General features: G+C 43.7%; 1 protein-coding gene across 4 annotated transcripts in view; it reads left to right on the top strand.

Moving 5' to 3' along the window:
- Positions 1-19,347, top strand: part of usp6nl (USP6 N-terminal like) — a 266,108-nt gene that overhangs the window by 235,616 nt on the left and 11,145 nt on the right. For all 4 annotated transcript variants that reach the window (XM_070897165.1, XM_070897162.1, XM_070897163.1 and 1 more), the window contains 2 exons: positions 7,069-7,168; positions 14,735-14,887. In XM_070897165.1, coding sequence (XP_070753266.1) covers positions 7,069-7,168; positions 14,735-14,887 — 253 coding nt within the window. The remainder of the gene's footprint in view (positions 1-7,068; positions 7,169-14,734; positions 14,888-19,347) is intronic.

Genomic DNA, 19,347 nt, shown 5'->3' with positions numbered 1-19,347 from the left:
GGGAGCATTCATGATGCACACATCTTGCGTGAGAGCACTGTTTCCAAACTTTTTTAAGAGTCCGCCACAAGGTCCATGCTGGGTGACAAAGGATACGGCCTCGCCACCTGGCTCTTGACCCCCCCCCCCCTCCGTAAGCCCCAGACAGATGCCGAGCATCGCTACAATCAAAGCCATATAGCTACACGCAATATCGTCAAAGACAATTGGAGTGCTGAAGCAGCGCTTCAGATGCCTGGACCACTCTGGAGGTAGCCTACAATACCACCCTGAGCAGGTCGCTGAGTTCATTGTGGTGTGCTGCTTGTTGCACAACTTAGCTATCAAGAGGGGACAGGAATTGCCAGATGGGACTGCTGGTCCACCCCAGGTGAGAGGGGAGGTGGAAGAGGAGAACAAGGACCTCGGAGGACAATCAGTCTGGCGATTAAACCCATGTCACCCTCTCTCTTCCCCCCCCCCCTCCAACACCACAGAAGAAGCCTCGTGGTAGTTACGCAACTGCAAAACTATTGCATAGCAGTTCATAAATGAACTCTTTGCTTGAACGGTGACAGTTATGTTTCATCCTTGCCTGGCCATTGTTTGCAGCCCTTGTATTGATAACCTTCAGTTTGTAAAAGTGAGTGAGACACTGCACAAGAATTGTAAGTGTAATAAAATTCTTTATAATGTAACAAAATTGCAAAAACCTTTTTTAGAAATTTGTAATTAAATTATTGTAATAGGAAAAAAGCAACATAATTTTAAATAAATAACCAATTAACAGACAAACAGTGAAAGCATTTGAACAAAATAGAAACACCCATACCCACCCACCACCCCCCCCCCCCAACAGTCAACAATTTTTGAATAGCAGTAAAAATAACAGCCCCACCCCACCCCCACTACCACCCAACAAAAATTCTACCTACTAGCCTCGCTGACCTTTACACACCTCTTGCCCCTGGCCCTACCCATGTTTACACCAAGACGCTTTGCAGCTGGGCATCTCGAGCGATGCAGATGTGGGGTGGTGACAGTGGCAGCGACATTTCTTGGAATCTCAGAGAAGAATCTGTATTCGAAGACCCGTCTTCAGAGTCCGAAGCAATTGCTTCCCCCTGACTCTCAGTAGCTGCCAGCATAGGTGGTATGGCACCTTGGGGTGCAGTGCCATATACCGAGTCCACCGTTTGCCACATGGCATTGATGGAATCGGCGGTTCACTGCAATCAGCCGCGCCATGTCCGCTGAAAGCAATGTTGCCAGTTAACCCACCTATCGCCTGGGGGAGCTCTCGACCAATGTCGACACTCGCCGTAGACAGTGCTACAATGTCCAGGTTGAGCATGTCTACCTCACTAAATCAGCCTCCGCAGATTCGGTATAGGCGCTGGATCACTCGATGTGCCCTGCTGCAAGTCGCTTGATCCCGCTACTTCCTCAGTTGAGAAAGAGGTGGCTGCAGGTTGATTTGACCCTCGAGTCCCCCTCCTCCAGATGTTGTGTTGATAACCTAGCTTGAGGCTCATCCAAAGGATCCTCCACCTATGTGGTCTCCCCTCCGGTGGTGAGTACCACTTGCAGAAGTATGGGCGAAGCTCCAGGGGGCTCCGAAGGTCTCCGATGCACCTGGGCAGCTAGACAACATAATATGAGAGGTTAGTCGGAGGGGAGGGCCAAGGTGACATGAGAATGCTTACGCAGCGCAGACATATGTAGGAGGGGCAACACTACTGCATTAGATATCAACGAGAGACATTACATTTAATTAACATGGACAGAATGTACAGAAACTGCATGGAATTATAATAAGATTTCATGATCCCAGCATTAATTACATTACATAATTCATATATTATACTCTAATAGCATTAAATTACCCGGGGATTATACATGACTTACCTGCTGCCACAACCAGATCTGCACCACCACGGGTGGCCGAGCGATTATTTACCCCAATGAGGGCTGCGGGCCGCTCCTCGAGATCTGTCAATTCAACCAACTCTGCCAGCCTTCCTCCTGTGCGCTGACACTCTGCGCGATTGGAACATATCTTCTGCAAAGATGACAAATGCATGGTCTAAGCTAATTGCCCAGGTACTAGTACGGAACACATAAACAGACATTCACAATTAGCCATCGCCAATGCTTTTCATCAATGTCCCATTAATGTTATGTTATATGCTAATACCATTAAGATGCAATTGATGTATGATGAACACATCTAAGTTCAGACAAGTAATGTAATAAGATCGCGGATAGGAAGTAATGCGTGACACCAAGCTTAATTGCAATCTGGCCAATTTACATTTTAAGTAATGAGCCAGTACATGATTACAGTTAATAGTACTTTCGCAGACGCAATGAGGTCATTCCAGTGCTTGCGTCACTGGCTCGGCTCTCGATAGTCATGGGCGGCCGACGACGCCACCTCGGCAATCTCCGCCCATATACGTTGGTAAACACTGGGGGGGTGGGGGAATGGTTTTCCACGCCCACCCTGGGTCAGTTGGCTCCACCTCAACTCTACCTCGTGCACCAAGGCAGCGTTGGCCCTCTTCCTCCCTCCCAGCTCAGCCACATTGCTCATCGCTCCCTCCTCAATATCCATTGCAAATGTATTTTAAATTGGTAATAAGGTTTGAATTTTCAAATAATTTGCTCAGCCACTCTCCACTTGATCTCTCTGTCTGACTCTCCCCCTCCCTTCCTCTTCTGCGCAGGTGACCCCTGATCCCATGTATTCGCGGGAGAAGTGAAGTGCAGAAAAAAAAATTGCGCATGCGCAGAACGGTCATTGTTAGGGACGCCGGCCTTGCACGACGAAAAAAAACGCTACCGCTCACTTTGCTGCTGCCACCGCCCCCCAAAAAAGCCAAAACTCGCGGTTTTGAAAATGGGCGGTATTCCGGCGGTTTTTAGAGTGGGACATCCATTACCACTGGAAATACCTCGCAGATATGGGCGGTCGTGAGATAAGTGGAAAGTCTAGCCCACATTGACTCTGACTTGGACAATGTCTACATAGTCTCTGACTTGGACAATGTCTACATAGTCCCTGTGCAAGGATTTCACCCTAATGTTTCATTCATTAGCACTTTGTGTTCGTTTTGAAAGCAGTTTGGGTCAAATATTTAATTCTTCTGCTAAACAGAGCCAGAGGTGTATGCATCATAAAGTGTCTTAAAGCTGAACCTTTTAGGTTAGAATATTAAACCTATATGACATGTCTTTATTTACTATGGGAAAGGATACAGGACTTCGACCTTGAGGAAATGTCTGAGAATATCTCTGACTTAGACACAGAGCTAAGTCTTGAGGCAGCTATTTTTTCAAGCTTGAAGGTAGCCTGGGTACTACAAGGGCTTAGAATTTAGTTTTAGCCTTCATCATTCACCAGTGTGTCATAGGTTTCTAATGACATCCAAACCTATATACTTGTTCTTCCCTTTGAGGAAAATCAACTATTTAGTCAAATTCAAAAGAGGTCATCTGTTCTTGAAGCACAAAACGTGTATATTCCAACCATTATCTGACTTGTATTTGAGGTCAAGAACTCAAACAATACTCTGGGAGGTTTTGCAAGAAGCTGACCACAACTTCAGGATTTAGCTCATGCAAATCCAAATGTAGAAATCATGAAATTGCAGTCAGTCATTCACTGCTCCGATAACAGGCTGCGCTGTGGACGGTGCCCCCCCCCCCCGGCATGGCCGGCATTAGTGAAGCTGATGATAAATTTAGGCTATTCACTAATTGCTGTTAAATACCCAATTGTAACTGCGCATGCGCTGAACCCTGCAGTTGCGGTCATTTTCAGAGGTATGATGCCGATGACCGGTGACAGTTCGCTGTCATTACCCACAGTAAAATCTGGGCCATTAGTTCTGCTAATCTTTTTTGTACCATGGCAGTTAACAGACTTCTAAGAATTGGTACAGCTTCTTGCAAAACATCCCAGAGTATTGTTTGAGTTCTTGACCTCAAATAAAGTCAGATAGTGGTTAGAATATATCCCATTAAATGTTAAGCCTTGTTGAAATAGGTGTAACTGGGGTTTTAGCAGCATATAGACTGCTGAACAAATGTTCTGGCCCTGTAAAACTAATTTTTATATTTGTGGAGTGTCAAATTTCTCCACCATATCCCATGTGAAAATCCCAATTTTTATTTTGCTCTCTAACATTTTTTTAAATTTCCGATAAAAGCAGCTTTTCATTTCCTGGTTTGCTTTCTGAGCGAATTCATCAATGTGATTGGCTGCTTAGACAGCTTGTTGATGTCACTGCAGCTCTGCGATGGAGATGCGCTACAATTGAATTGTACATCGAGAAAGGCAAACTTCTCACAGAGATCGCTGTTCTTGCTGCAGCTGCCGGGTTTCGCAAAATCTCTGGGCAGCTTTCTTCGGGCAATCGCCTTTGCTTCACTGCTGACCACAAATTACAGGCCAATGTTTGCATTAAAGACCAGCATGAGGCATGCCAGGATTGTAAAAAAAGGCACTAGCATGGCAAAAAATAATTTTGAATTGAATCTGGCAAGAGAACTGTAGGATAAGTTTTTTTAATTACATAAGAAAAAGGTAACGAGGGATGGAGTGGAGCCACTGATTATCGGACCCAGTGATGACATCGCAAATGATGCTACACAGGCTACAGAAGTGTTAAATAAGTTTTTTGCCTCTTTTTTTTATTATTGAGGAGGAGACGAGCAAATTATTTGATCTGAAGGGAGAACTCTCTGGGGTTTGCAGAGGCAAATTGTGATAGTCACATTGCAATCCTGGTAGGGGGGTTTGTATAGGGGAAGGCGGTCAGATCGTGATGGAGCTTGGGGGTGGCTGGGAAGAAGCACTCCTGCTCCTGGTTCACAAGGCTGTCCTTGCCTCGCTGCAACTGCCAGGTTTCCCAAGGCCTGGGAAACCTGTCCGGCCACAGTAAATCCGAGGCTTCCAATCGCCTGGAAGCAGTTTCGCTACTTGCCCCTTGTCCCACCTCAGTAAAACCTGAAGTCGGTGGGTTAGAGCCGGTTTCCTAACACACTAGCAATTTTTGGCTAATCTCCCCCCCCCCCCTCCATGTGCCCCCTCATCTGCACCAACTCTCATCCGCTCACCCATGTTAAAATCCCCCCCCCCCCTTTGTGTCTTCAAATTTCTTGCAGTATTAAAACCATAGGACATATACCTTTCTGGAGCAGAGAAACCACATGAAACTGCTTTTTTATAGCTGCTCTCTGCAAGGAAAGATTCAGAGCATCCATTCAGAATATTTTACCCTCCTTTCAACACTATACTTTGTTGGGAAACAGTTCCAAATTAAATTGTTTTTGTTTCATTTTATGCACATACTCATTCCTAATTTGTAGGGGAATATTGGTGGATCCTAATAACAGCACCATATAGAATATGCAAACTTGATTTAGATTTGTTCATAACTCCATGGCATTGGTCATAACCAGGAAGGTTGAACCAGATGTGATATGGTACATTGCTTCTTTCATAGAAAACAGATTGTATATAAAATAATGGTATTTAAGTCTGAAGTATTGTTGGAACAATCAAATTAAATAGACAGAGTGGTGCGCTTCAGGCTAGTCATTGGATTCCTATTTATATTAATACATTAATCAGCCGAACAACAAATTTATCTCAAGGGAGTCTTTTACTTCTACCTAATTCTACCCAAATTTCAGAGTTGCTCTCCACTAATGAGCAGCACAGCAGATATCTGGTGGGTCGATAATTTTGTACATTAAACCTTTTATAGTCTTCCATACAAATTTAAAACCAATAACGGTAAAGTGTTGTACATTGGTTGAAAATATTGCCTTAAGTTTGCAATGAATGAAATTGATTTAGCAGAGCTATACTTAGAAAAGGAATTTGTAGTGATAATCGACTTACCGCTTTCAATTTCTTGTTAATGTTATAAAGCAGTTAAAAATACAAATAGAATGATAGCTTCCATTGTCAGAACAGTAGTTTACAGCTCTCCAGAGGTTTTACTAAGATTTTATAATGTCCTGATTATACCCCACTTCTAATACTGTCTTCAATTCTGGTTGCCACACCACAAAGTCATATACAGAAATTAGAGTAAATGCGAAGACAACCAAAATTGGTCTCCAGTGTAAAGAGGATGAACATATTGGAAATACTCTAGCTGTACAGTCTCCAATGTTAAGAGGGGACCTCTTCAAAGTATATAAACTATATTAAACTATTAAAAGCTGCTGTATAGTATACCCAGAATATAACTTCCAAGTAAACCAGGAGAATAGGATCAGAGAACTTTAATTAGTGAAAAATTAATTTAAATTAGTGATAAAGAAATTTATAATTGATGAGGTTCTTTACTCAATGATAATATTGTGAATAATCTGTGCGGCTGGGTGGTAGAAACAAGAGAGCCTCCGAGTACAGGTATCTTCTATAATGAGAGTTTAGATACTGGAGGGATGATTTCAGTGATGAGAATCAACTTTTCTTGCCCTTAAATTTTCTTATGTATTTGTCTATAAGGGCAGCAAATCAACCACTAAACAGTTGCTCTGTAAATGGATGCATGTTGCCTCGTTGTATTCTCTGTCTCGTAAATGTGCACTATCCGGTTTTATGGATCATTCTGCCAAATGGAAAATTGCTTGTTGTAGTGGCTTTACTTCCCAGAGATGTGTGCAGACAAGTGGTCTATCTGACATGGATCCTTTCAACATTATACAGCTTCAGTGTTGCTGGTTGGGTCAACATTTGTTTAAGTTCTAGTAGCCGCAGCTGTCTGTAACTATCTTTATCACACCATAACTTCTCGGTCATTGCAGAGTATTCCTATTGCTACCTTTTTGGATTTCCAATTACTTGTGTTTATTTACTTGTTACGAAGGATTTTGGAATGTTGTATCTATAATTACAGGTGAAAAGAGTTTAGTTAACTGAAGCAGTTCCCGCGAACCATTATTGGGTACAAAGGAAATAATACTAAAAAATATATTCAATAGATTTTTAGAAATATTGTCTAAAACTTGAACCACTTCCAAGCATATTTAATGCATCATTTTTTTTTATTTACCTTGTCGCAGACTCCCTTCACCCTAACGTTGAGGCTATGGGATATCTACATGCTCGAAGGAGACCGGATTCTCACTGCAATGTCATACACTATTCTTAAACTCCACAAAAGTAAGATCACTTTATTAACAACTAACATTGTTTTATTTTTCTCCTTTGCAGCTTAGAATGATCCAATTCTACTACATAACTCTAACCACTTTTTATGACTGATTGTGGTGGGTTTAGATCAAATCTAATGACTTTTAAAAAAAAAAAAAAAAAAACATTTTGGGGACTTATAATGGTGGAATATTATTATTAGGGAAGAGAAAGGTAAAGCTAAGCACCCCGCCCCACAAATTACTGTGTAAAATTAAGTTTTTGCACCAGCTGTTCTTGACTGAGGATGGTAATTTATGGCAAATGGTGTGCATTTATTTTGTTGTGAGCTCTCATTCATGAAACACTTTGCTAAAACTAGCATAGTTCCATTTCAGTTGGGATTCTTCCATCGATTGGTACAGTCTCCGTTCATTCAAATTGGACTGGATTCAAACTGAGATCCCATTGATGAAAGTACAGTGTTCTTCCATTGCTTCCCTATCAAATTTCTCCCTTTATCTCCTCTCAAAGCCTCAGGTTTGTTCCAATAGGTACCGCAGCCCTCCGTTAACTCATTCAAGCGGTTATTCATCATGTGTAAGCCTAAATAGTAAATATCACCAGACTATTTGACTGTGAGGAGCATCTCAGCAGATTATCAGACATGTGCACTTTAGAAACCGTGATTCGTCCATAGTAATCGGGAGCAAGATTCTTTACTGTGTTTTGCAAATACCCTCCCTAGTCAAGGACTAATGAAGCCAATTATTATGCTCCATGTGAACATGGAATTGGCTAACTCAGCAATGACCAGGGATTACATCTTGGACCTTCATTACTGCAACAAGTACATTTAATCGCTGAAGTCTTCGGGGGGAGTGGGGGGGGGGGGGTAATTAAAAAAAAATATTTAACAATTTATTTTTATCTAAATTGGAGCAAATCAATTAACTGGTTATTTAACCCTTCCTTTCATGACATTCTGGCCACTTAGCCAGGAGATTAGGAGAAGTGCTCAGATTCTGTTATAGCTTTCCTTGCCATTCCTTGCTTGTCCAGATGGAGGAAAAGTTCAATTGTTTTCTCTAAGATGGAATGGATTATTTGCAAAACATCCCAGCTGAGAAACTGGCAAAACTCATTTGTTTCTTTAAATAGTGAAGATGGATAAAATCACTGGAGAAAATTGTAGTTGGAGCAGTGACTCCACCTGGACAAAGTAATATCACTAAATACATGATTAGCGCGAGATCTTTGAGTGACCATGTGATTTTAATTCAGATTCATGACCTTTGGGTTTAGTAATGCATCCCAGGTGGTTCCTCTTCAGTTTTTCTGATGCCATCAGCATGTTATGTTGAATCAAGCCTATTTAAATCAGTGATCTAGCGGGGGGCAGGAAACAAATCATGTCGATTTTTTTTACAGTGGGGCATACAAATTGTGTAACTCAACGTATGTATTCTTCAGAGAGGATTTTGCCAATGCAGAGACAAAAGTAACAGGTGCTAAACAAAACGATGTGCTACTGTTTGGAGTGGTTAGATAAGTACAGTGCCAAGTAATGTAATTTGTTAGATTGTAAGGCAATAATCTGCCTTTGAGAGCAGAATTTAATTAACAGTAAAAGCTAGCCTCTCCTAAAATGAGCTCAATGGCTGAGAAACAAATCCACCCAAATTATTAAGCTGGCAGTATCCGTCTTCTATCAACTAATGGTTGCAATGAATGTACATTCCATGGTGTGTTGTATTGAAACAGGCTTGATTCAAATTAGTCTGTATGACACTCTCAGCCACGCCTTTGATCATCTGATGCTGGTGGTGATGGAGGACGATGGCGGTGACGACCTGCAAAGTGCTGCACGTGGAACGAGCCCAAGCTGCTGACTCCTCAAACACCAAACACAGAGATTCCAGCCACGGCAGAGAGAAACCTAACACTGCTGTTGGATGATGCTGTGCATTGAAGCATTTCCTTCTTGCTAAATGTAAATAAAGGCAGTGTTGGAATTCTTAGGATGGAGTGTAAAAAGCTGACAAAGTCGAATCTTGCTCCGCTAAGAAATGTGATTAACCAGCAGGGATTGAAAAGACCGTTAGTTATCACTGAGAGGCTAACAATTAGAGGCACGATGTGATTGCACTGGGGGAGGGTGCAGAAGGTATTTTATCGTCATAGGCGGTCCCTCGAACGATGATGACTTGCTTCCACAAGAGTTCACAGTCAACCCCTTCACCTCAGGAATCAGACTCGTGAACCTTCTCTGAGCTGTCTCCAATGCAAGTATATCCCTTCTTAAATGAGACCGGGATTGTGCGCAGTGCTTCAGGTGTGGTCTCGCCAATGCCCTGTACGGTTGTGGCAGGGCTTCTCTGCTTTTATACTCTATACATCATGGGCCGTCCCGACCTGTGTGAGAACACCACCGCAGGTCGGGGCCATATATAGAGCTGGAGCGCCGGACCCTGGAACATCATGGACTGTCCCGACCTGTGTGAGACACCACCGCAGGTCGGGGCTATATATAGAGCTGGAGCGCCGGGCCCTGGAACATTGTGGGCCGTCCCGACCTGTGTGAAAGGGGATTTACCAGGATGTTGCCTGGACTGGAGAATTTTAACTATGAGGACAGATTGGATAGGCTGGGGTTGTTTTCTTTGGAACAGAGGAGGCTGAGGGGATACTTGATTGAGATGTATAAAATTATGAGGGGCCTAGATAGTGGATAAGATGGACGTATTTCCCTTAGTAGAAGGGTCAACAACCAGGGGGCATAGATTTAAAGTAATTGGTCTGAGGTTTAGAGGGGATTTGAGGGGAAATAATATCACCCAGAGGGTGGTAGGGGTCTGGAACTCACTGCCTGAAAGGGTGGTAGAGGCAGGAACCCTCACCACATTTTTAAAAGTACCTGGATGTGCGCTTGAAGTGCCGTAACCTGCAGGGCTATGGACCGAGAGCTGGAAAGTGGGATTAGGTTGGATGGCTCTTTGTCGGCCGGCGCGGACACGATGAGTTGAAATGGCCTCCTTCCGTGCTGTAAATTCCTATGGTTCTATGACTCTAACACAGCCTCGTAGATCTCGCTGACGGAGTTGCTCACATCGCCGAGTGTCAGCATCAATAATACCGCACTTGCTAACATCATGGGAACATCGCGGAGCTCGATGCTCTCAACAGGTCGGGCAGCATCTGTGGAGAGAACGGAAAACAGGAGAAATCAAAAAAATAAAAGGCAGATATAAAAACAAGGAGGAACACTTACAAATGGTGTAAGGAGATGGGGTGGGGCAGGTAGAAGGGGAACCACAGATAACTGGCAAAGTTAACCCGCAGCAAGGGTACAGAGCACCTCATCAGCACCATGTCTCACAGAGCGTCCAACAATGTCTTTTATTTCTTTGTTCTCATTATTATGTTATCATTCTGCCATTTAGCCATCACCAGTTTTTCCTTTAAGCACTTAGTCGTTCCACAAATGTGCAGGGCATTGGTGGGACCACTTCTGGAGTGCTGTGTACAGTTTTGGTTTACTTACCTGGGGTGGGATATACTTGCCATGGAGAAGGTGCAACGAGGGTTCACCGGACTGATTCCTGGGATGGAGGGATTGTCCTATGAGGAGAGATTGCGTTGACTAGGCCTGTATTCCCACGAGTTTAGAAGAATGAGAGGTGATCTAATTGAAACATACAATTTTTAAGGAGCTTGACAGGTTTAATGATGCAAAAAAGTTTCTCCTGGCTGGGAAGTCTAGAACCACGGGGTCACAGTCTCAGAATAAGGGGTCGGCCATTTAGGACTGAGATGAGGAGAAGTTTCTTCACCATGAGGGTGGTGAATCTCTGGAATTCGCTATCCCCAGAGGGCTGTGGAGGCTCAGTCGTTGAGTATATTCAAGACTGAGATCGCAAGATTTTTGGGAACTAAGGGAATTAAGGGATATGGAGATCGGGTGGGAAAGTGGAGTTGAGATAGAAGATCAGCCGTGATCTTGTTGAATGGCAGAGCAGGCTCGAGAGGCCGAATGGCCGACGACTCCTTTTTCTTATGTTCTTATGTATCTCTGAGTGTGTGTGTGTATCCGAGTGTGTGTGCGTGTGTATCCGAGTGTGTGTGTGTGTATCCAAATGTGAGCGTGTGCGTATATATGTATGTTTGTACATGTATATGTGCATGTATGTATGTGTGTATATGTGCATGTATGTTTGTGTGTCTTCCCATCAATAAGATCACTTAGGATCACTAAGATGCCCTTCATGATCATTGGGAAAGAGAAGGGGCTCTTAGAGATAGTCAACAAAGCGTGCCGAAAAGAAGGTTGTGCCTTACAAACTTGTATGAGCTTTGAATTATGTCACTTGGTTAGTGGATGAGGGAAATCATGTTGACATTATCAACCTGGAAAGCCTTTGATAAGGGAACTCGCACTAGTATGCTTCACATGATAGCATCCTGTGGGATGAGTGGGAATTTGAAACGCTGGATCAGGAATTGGCTCCGATCCCACAGTCAGAATGTTATAATGAACAGGATGGGGTTGAGCCTGGAGATACGTTGCTGGTGGTGTCCCCCCAAGGCCCATTGCTCACGGTCTGTATTAATGACCCAACAGCAGTGCTGGGAGTATGGTCAATAACTTGGCAGTTGATACCAAAATCTGTGCAAGGGTTAAGACTGTAGAGGGGTGCAATCGAATGCAAAGAGGTTGAGGTGTGCATGGGGAGTGAGCCACACAATGGCACACGGCATTTAACCTCGATAATTGAACATGCATGTAGGTCGGCCAACACTGACTACTAGTATCATTTACTGGGAGCAATGCTGAAAATGGTTTAGGGATTAAAGGGTCCAGGTGTTGTGCACAGATCACTGAAGAATCCAGGCCGCCGATTGGAGGGCGGGCAGGTCCATTGGCGGGGTCGAGGCCCAGGTGCAGGAGGAGAGGTGGTGAGCAGCAAAGGAGTGGCGAGAGATCGTGGTGGAGGAGCGGCAAAAGATTGGGGCCCAGGAGCGGCGCAATCAGGGCCCAGGAGCGGCAGGGTCGTGGCCCAGGAGCGGCGAGGTTGGAGTGAAAGAACGGTCGGATCGTGGTCCAGTGAAGGTGCAGCGTGGGCCACCCCACATTGCGATCTATGGACAGTAGGAGTATCAGTGCGCACTCGGTCCGTGCAGCAGAGCAGGTCTCCAGTTGTCTTGGTTAATCCTTGCCACTGGACCAAGACCTTGCTCTGTCAAGCCCTTGTGGTGGCTGGTGTGCAACGGCCACCACACATTAAAAAAATCCACGCACAGGCATCTTCCACCCTTCAGGATGTAACCCTGGAAACACCTGTGAACTCATCTCTTTTTGGTGTGGAAGACGGTCATCCTCGACATGAGGGACCGCCGAATACGATCTATGTTGTCTTCCAGTTTGCTCTGTCATCTATTCCTATGTGTTTAATGCCATTGCAGCTATTGTATTTTTAAATGGCTAATATATCACTGAATATTCTGTCTCTTTCTCCTCTGCCCACAATTTTCTCCCTTCTTCCATAGGGCATTGAATCACTTTTGTGTACTGCCTCACAAACACTAGTAGTCCTCAGTTTCTGCCCCCCAAAGTTACCATTCTTCATGAGCGAGGCTAGACCATGACTGCCAGCAGGTTATTCAACTATGGTAGGAGTGGTGGGTGGAGGGGGCATTGCAACTGAGGCTGATCTTGTCTTTGCCTGAGATCTGTGTGTGCATTGTCCAATAAGGTCACTGGAGAATGATCAGAAGCAGGAACCCAAACGCATGTTCACTGTACCTTGGGGTTGCTGATAGGAATTGCAGTGGCTCATCACCATCGTGACTAACTCAGCTTGCACCAAAGATAAAATCTGCGACTTTCTTGGTCTATAAATCTCTTTCAGATTTAAAAAAAGGAAATTCTGCAGTTTAGTTCTGATAAATACTGACATTCAAAACTCTGACATATGTAATACCCTGTAGCTTGATTGATTATGTATTATTTTGAAGGATCTATTAAGGCTGTCCCGATGCCTCAGTGAGGAAATGCATCATGTGATGTGGCTCTAAGCTGTATAGACCAGGAAGGTCCAGACTTCAATCCCGGGTCTGTGTTAAGTTACCTAATTTCAGCCAGCCCAGCAATAGAAGCACTAAAATTGTCTATGTAACTATTTGTACTGCACTTTTTTTGACAGACAGGTGTCTATTAAGCCCAGCCCCGGCCCCCCATGCCTGCACTGCACTTTTTTTGACAGCCATGCAACAAGGCCCGCCCCCTCCCCCCCACCCCCCACCGCCGGCCCGAATCATTCCATCCACGTGGTGCCGAGAAGCAGGACCAGAGGCTCCGACTCTCTTCGCCTGCTCAGACCCCGGCCCTCTTTCCTCCCGCCCCGACTCTCTCTCTTTCCACCCCCGGGCGGGCCAGGGAGGGATGGAGAGGGACAGAGGAGCGAGAGGTAACTCAGGGAAGACGGATCACATCCTTCCAACCCCCTACAAGGGACATCGTTGGAGTGGATGATATCCATAAGTCATGACATTCGCTATTCACTTCATACCCAATAAACCTGTTAACAATCCGTACACAATGCCTGCCCCATCTATGGTGAGGTTGGAGGGGCGGAAGGATGCGCTGGGTTATGGCACTTTGGCTGAGGGAGGCGTGCACTTGGACTGGGGTAAGGCACTTTGGCTGGGGGAGGTAGGCACTTGGAATGAGGTAAGGCGCTTTGGGTGGGCGAGGGATGTACTTGGACTGGGGTAAGGCACTTTGGCTGGGGGAGGCATGCACTTGGACTGGGGAAAGACACTTTGGCTGGCCCATGCTGTTTTCTGGGGAGCTCTACGTCATTTCAGGATCGTGTTAGAATTTTCAAAGTCCGTGAGACCTTGGGATGGGTGGTTCCAGTTACACATTCCAGTGAAACTTCAGGGTGTGGCTTATCCTCCAAGGGGACCAATCATAGAGAAAGGGTGGAGCATGGTGGCCATTTTGGCAGTGCAAATAAGCACATCCTAAAATTGACCTTTGGTGTCCTTCGTCAAATGAGGAGTTGTCCAAGGCTCCTGCTTCATATTGCTATATGTTGACCCTTCCTTGAAAGGCACACGTGGATATCTGACAAGGATAGAATGAGTCTCAGCTGCGGTATTCCCTGCAGTTGAATAGTCTCTTGACATACACTGTTTAGGATTGCATAAAATGAATGATCACTTGGAAAACTATTGGGGAGGGAGCAAGGAGAGGAGGAGGGATGTATGTTGAGCAGGGAAACAGTTAAGTACGTTGCTGCAGTACACAGTGACAGAGTGGTAGGATGTATGTTTGTGCTGGTGATTTTCCCATGTGATGAGTTTTTGATTTCTGTCATGGTTATGAAGAGCTACGAAGCACAGGCTAGATGCTTTACTACAGGAACGGTAACGTTAGGGGGCAGATCACACCAGGATGCTCCTGCATGTAGGAATATATAGTTTCCTCACTCTGTTGGGCAGAAAATGGTAAGTAGCTTGGAGAAACCCAAAGAGAAGGGAGGAAAACCCTTCTCCTCCAAAATGATAACAAAAGTCTGTTTATTTTTACAGAGCATATGTTGAAGTTATCAATGGAAGACTTGATCGAGTTTCTGCAGGAGTCTTTGGCCAAGGACTTTTTCTTTGATGACGACTTTGTTGTAGATCAGCTGCAAAACTCAATGTCTGAGCTGAAACGTAGTAAACTGGACTTGCCACCACCAGGTGAGATTTCCAGTATAACCCTCAGTATTAAAAATAAATTGCACTTTTTTTATATTTCTTGTAAGTAAAGGAATAAACTGTTAGTAATGATTTTAGGGCAACATTGTTTTGTGATTTCTGACAGGTTGGTTTTTCTGGTCCATGCCATGCCATGCCTTTGGGAGGAGCTGAACATTAAACAAGGCACCATTTGACCAAAGTCAGTCTGTGTCGTGTTCTTGCACATTACTGAGCTGTGCATTTAGCAAGCAGGTCAAAAGCAGCTTAGATCAAATCCAGAGAGTGGATTGTCTTTTCATCCTCCCGCCTGAGGAATGATGCATAGGGGAACAAAATTAAATTATGGGAGAATATTAGTGGCAAATTTAAATAATAGTTCACTGTTTATGCTACCACTAGATTCTTTTGCAAGCCAGCCAAACACTTACCAGTTGGTGGGAATCAAGCTCTTCCTTTGCGCGTTTACATATTGTGCTGCAGGATTTTTCAGTATTAGCTGGTGAACCAACTATTGGGATTTCTAGCTCTTGTATTTTGTATCATGTCATTTGTTCTAGCTTATCTAAAATCCTTTTTACTGTCCTCTCACAAATTGCAGAATTACTTACGGAGGTCTGTTGACTCATTAAATCCAACTGCATTACTTTATTTCATGTAAATGGCAGCAACAAACAGTTTTCCAACTCCCTTTTAAATACTCGCTCAACTTGCTGGATCTACCTCCTGCCGGTGCCTTTTGAAAGCAGATCTAAATAACTGGCCACCTTTCTTTCCCCTGAATTAACATAAATATAATTATCACCATCATGAAATTTATAGCACTAAGCACTATAAAATATTATATACTATAAAAGCTTAGCTTGTTTTTATATCAATGTGCTCAGTCAGCAGCTGAGCTGCCTGCATGCTAAATTCACGTTGAGCTGATTTAGTGAATTTGCACAGCAGCCAAGAAGCTTTTAATAATGGTAGAGCATTAAAAGTGGCTTTTTGTTGTATATATTTTTAGTGATTACGTTTGTTTTGATTATTTTCCATATGTTTCTATCTGTGTAAATGTAATAATAATTACAAAAATATGTTAATAGTTAAACACACAGGACTGGAAATTCGTTTTTCAGCGATAACGGCATTTTTCCGTCAAAATTGCCTTTTACTTAATTATCTCCCTATTTCCTCTTGTGCTTTAACTTGAAATAGTGATTTAGATGAACCTTTCTATTCCATTTAGTATCTCATAATCCCTTCTCATGCATCTCCTTTCAGACTGAAAGGTTTTGTGTTTTCTCATTTGTCCTCATAACTCTGTCCTCCCTGACACGAGGGATCTACTTTGTGACCATTTTCTGCCTGGCCTGGATGTTTCTTGTGAGCAGTATTCTGTGATCAGAACTAAATGAAGAACGCAGGAGTCCAGCTTTATCGGAGCTGTAAACAACTTCAGCATAACGGCCACAAATTTATATTCTACTGGTTTCGCAGCATAGCTCAGCATTCTGTTTGTTTTGTTGATTGTTTTTCTCCAATAGACATAGATTCATAGAATGGTTACAGCATGGAACATGTACAGCAGACACCTCAAGTCGCTGGAGAAATATCATCAACGATGTCTCCGCAAGATCCTACAAATCCTTTGGGAGGACAGGCGTACCAACATCAGCGTCCTCGTCCAGGCCAACATCCCCAGTATTGAAGCACTGACCACACTCGGTCAGCTCCACTGGGCAGGCCACATAGTTCGCATGCCAGACACGCGACCCCCAAAGCAAGTGCTCGACTCGGAGCTCCTTCACGGCAAACGAGCCAAAGGTGGGCAGCGGAAACGCTGCAAGGAAACCCTCGAAGCCTCCCTGATAAAGTGCGACATTCCAACTGACATCTGAGAGTCCCTGGCCCAAGATCGCCCTAAGTGGAGGAAGTGCATCCGGGAGGGCGCTGAGCACCTCAAGTTTCAATGCCGAGAGCATGCAGAAATCAAGCGCAGGCAGCGGAAAGAGCGTGCGGCAAACCAGTCCCACCACCCCTTCCCTCAACGACTATCTGTCCCACCTGTGACAGAGTCTGTGGCTCTTTTATTGGACTGTTCAGCCACCAAAGAACTCACTTCAGGAGTGGAAGCAAGTCTTCCTCGATTCCGAGGGACTGCCTATGATGATAATGACAGCACAGAAGGAGACCATTCGGCCAGTAAAGCCCCTGTCTGCTCTCCAACAACACTTCAACTAGTCCCACTCCCGCGCCCTTTCTCTGTAGTCCTGCAATTTTTTTCCTTCCGTTATTTATCCAATTCCCTTTTGAAAGCCACGATTGAATCTGCCTCCATCACCCTTTCAGGCAGTGCATTCCAGATCCTAACCACTCGCTGTGTTAAAAAGTCTTTCCTCGTGTCGCCTTTGGTTCTTCTGCCAATCACCTTAAATCTGTGCCCTCTGGTTCTCGACTCTCCCACCAATGGGAACAGTTTCTCTCTCTCTGCTCTATCTAGACCCCTCATAATTTTGAACACCTATCAAATCTTCTCTCAGCCTTCTCTGCTCTAAGGAGAACAACCTTAGCTTCTCCAGTCTATCCACATAACTGAAGTCCCTCATCCCTGGAACCATTCTCATAAATCTTTTCTGCATCCTCTCTTTAAGCCTTCACATCCTTCCTAAAGTGCGATGCCCAGAATTGGACACACTACTCCAGTTGAGACCAAACCAGTGTTTTATAAAGGTTCATCATAACTTCCTTGCTTTTGTACTCCATGCCTCTATTTATGAAGTTCAGGATCCCGTATGCTTTTTTAAACACTTTCTCAACCTGCCCTGCCACCTTCAATGATTTGTACATATATATGTTCATGCATCCCCTTTAGAATTGTACCCTTTGTTTATGTTGCTTCTCCTCATTCTTCCTAACAATGCATCACTTTGCACTTTTCCGCGTTAAATTTCATCTGCCACGTGTCCGCCCATTCCCACCAGCCTGTCAATGTCCTCTTGAAGTCTATCACTATCCTCCACATAATCAGTATTCTATCGCTCCTAGATTTCTTTTTGCTTCTCCCCAATATTCTTGATTCTAATTCTAACAGATGGAGTATTCCCACAGTGGGTTATCGACGGCAAGAGGCGGTAGCTAAGTTAAATTTATGTCAGACATGAAAATCTGTCTGAAGAGCAGTTGCCTCTAAACCAACACTTGGAAATTTACCATGTCAGTTCTTCATTCTCCAGATGTGAATAATTTCCATGGACAGCACACACTCCCAACCTGTTCATTTTTACCCTTTCAAAGAACACTATATATTAGTGCATCGTATGCCAGTCATTTCTTCCTTTCTCTTGGAATAAGAATTGACTGCTGCTAGTGTTATTGATGCCTTTTATGCACAGCATGTGAGGAAACGGTCACAAAGTTGATATCTCAATCTCATAACCGTCTGCTCCAGAGAACATCTTACTGATGGCATCCTCCCGATTTTCCCCATTGGCGTATTGTGATGATACATGAACTTTATTACTTTAATGAAGATCACACTCCAAATTGACTCTTTGTTTTAATATGATCTGATTTTAAACCCATTAAACAGAATGTGACAGCCAAATTTTGTAAGTGAGCTGGTAAAGGATCGTGACATGACGGACACAGCAAGGTCCAGGGAAAGTTGACAGTCTAGCATTCCAATATGAATGTACACCTATTCTGGAATAGTGACAGACTTAGGGCAATAAATATAGTCCCAATTAGGAATAAATCATTGCTCCTCATGCTATACTGTATACTATGTGTAAATGATGCCAAGGCTCCTCCTTTAGTTTTGTTTTGAACATTTGAAATTAAAAAGATGTAACTTAGTTGCATCACCCTGAGATTATGGTATAAATATTAGTTTAATGGGACTAAAATTGAGGTCGGAGGCTTCCTCCGTACGAACCCCTCCGACCCCCAAAAAATCTACAAAAGTACCTGGTGGTCTCAGAGGAACGCAAGATCCCGGTCGGAAGCCTAGATTTGCTGCGTAACGCATGGGGAGAAGGCTTTCAGGTGTGCAACTCCAAGCTGGAGTTACATGGCCCTGGACAACCAATCGCAATGCAGTATTCTCATTGATAAAAATGGGAACTCCGTTTGTACGAATGCCCATTACTATCAATGAGAAAACACCTAAACGCAGCATAATAAATAAATAAAACACCTCACATATTTTGAAATTAAATGTTTTAGAAAAAATATATATTTTGGGGATTTTAAAAAAAATGTGTTTTAATAGTGTTAAAAATAAACTTGCGTTAATGTACAGTGTTTTTACTATAAAAATATGCATTTAAATTTCATTTTTATGTTTTAAAACTCTTACACTGGTAAAATTAGGCTATGCGACTGCTTTCACCAGGCGTAAAAGTTTGAAGGACATTTCCTTGGCTTGAGTTAGGCAAATAGCCCAATCTCTTCCACGCGGATGTCCTTCCCCCAGG

This window comes from Pristiophorus japonicus, chromosome 13, assembly GCF_044704955.1.
Source record: "Pristiophorus japonicus isolate sPriJap1 chromosome 13, sPriJap1.hap1, whole genome shotgun sequence".
Taxonomy (NCBI): domain Eukaryota; kingdom Metazoa; phylum Chordata; class Chondrichthyes; family Pristiophoridae; genus Pristiophorus; species Pristiophorus japonicus.
This window is presented reverse-complemented; position numbering and strand designations above follow the sequence as displayed.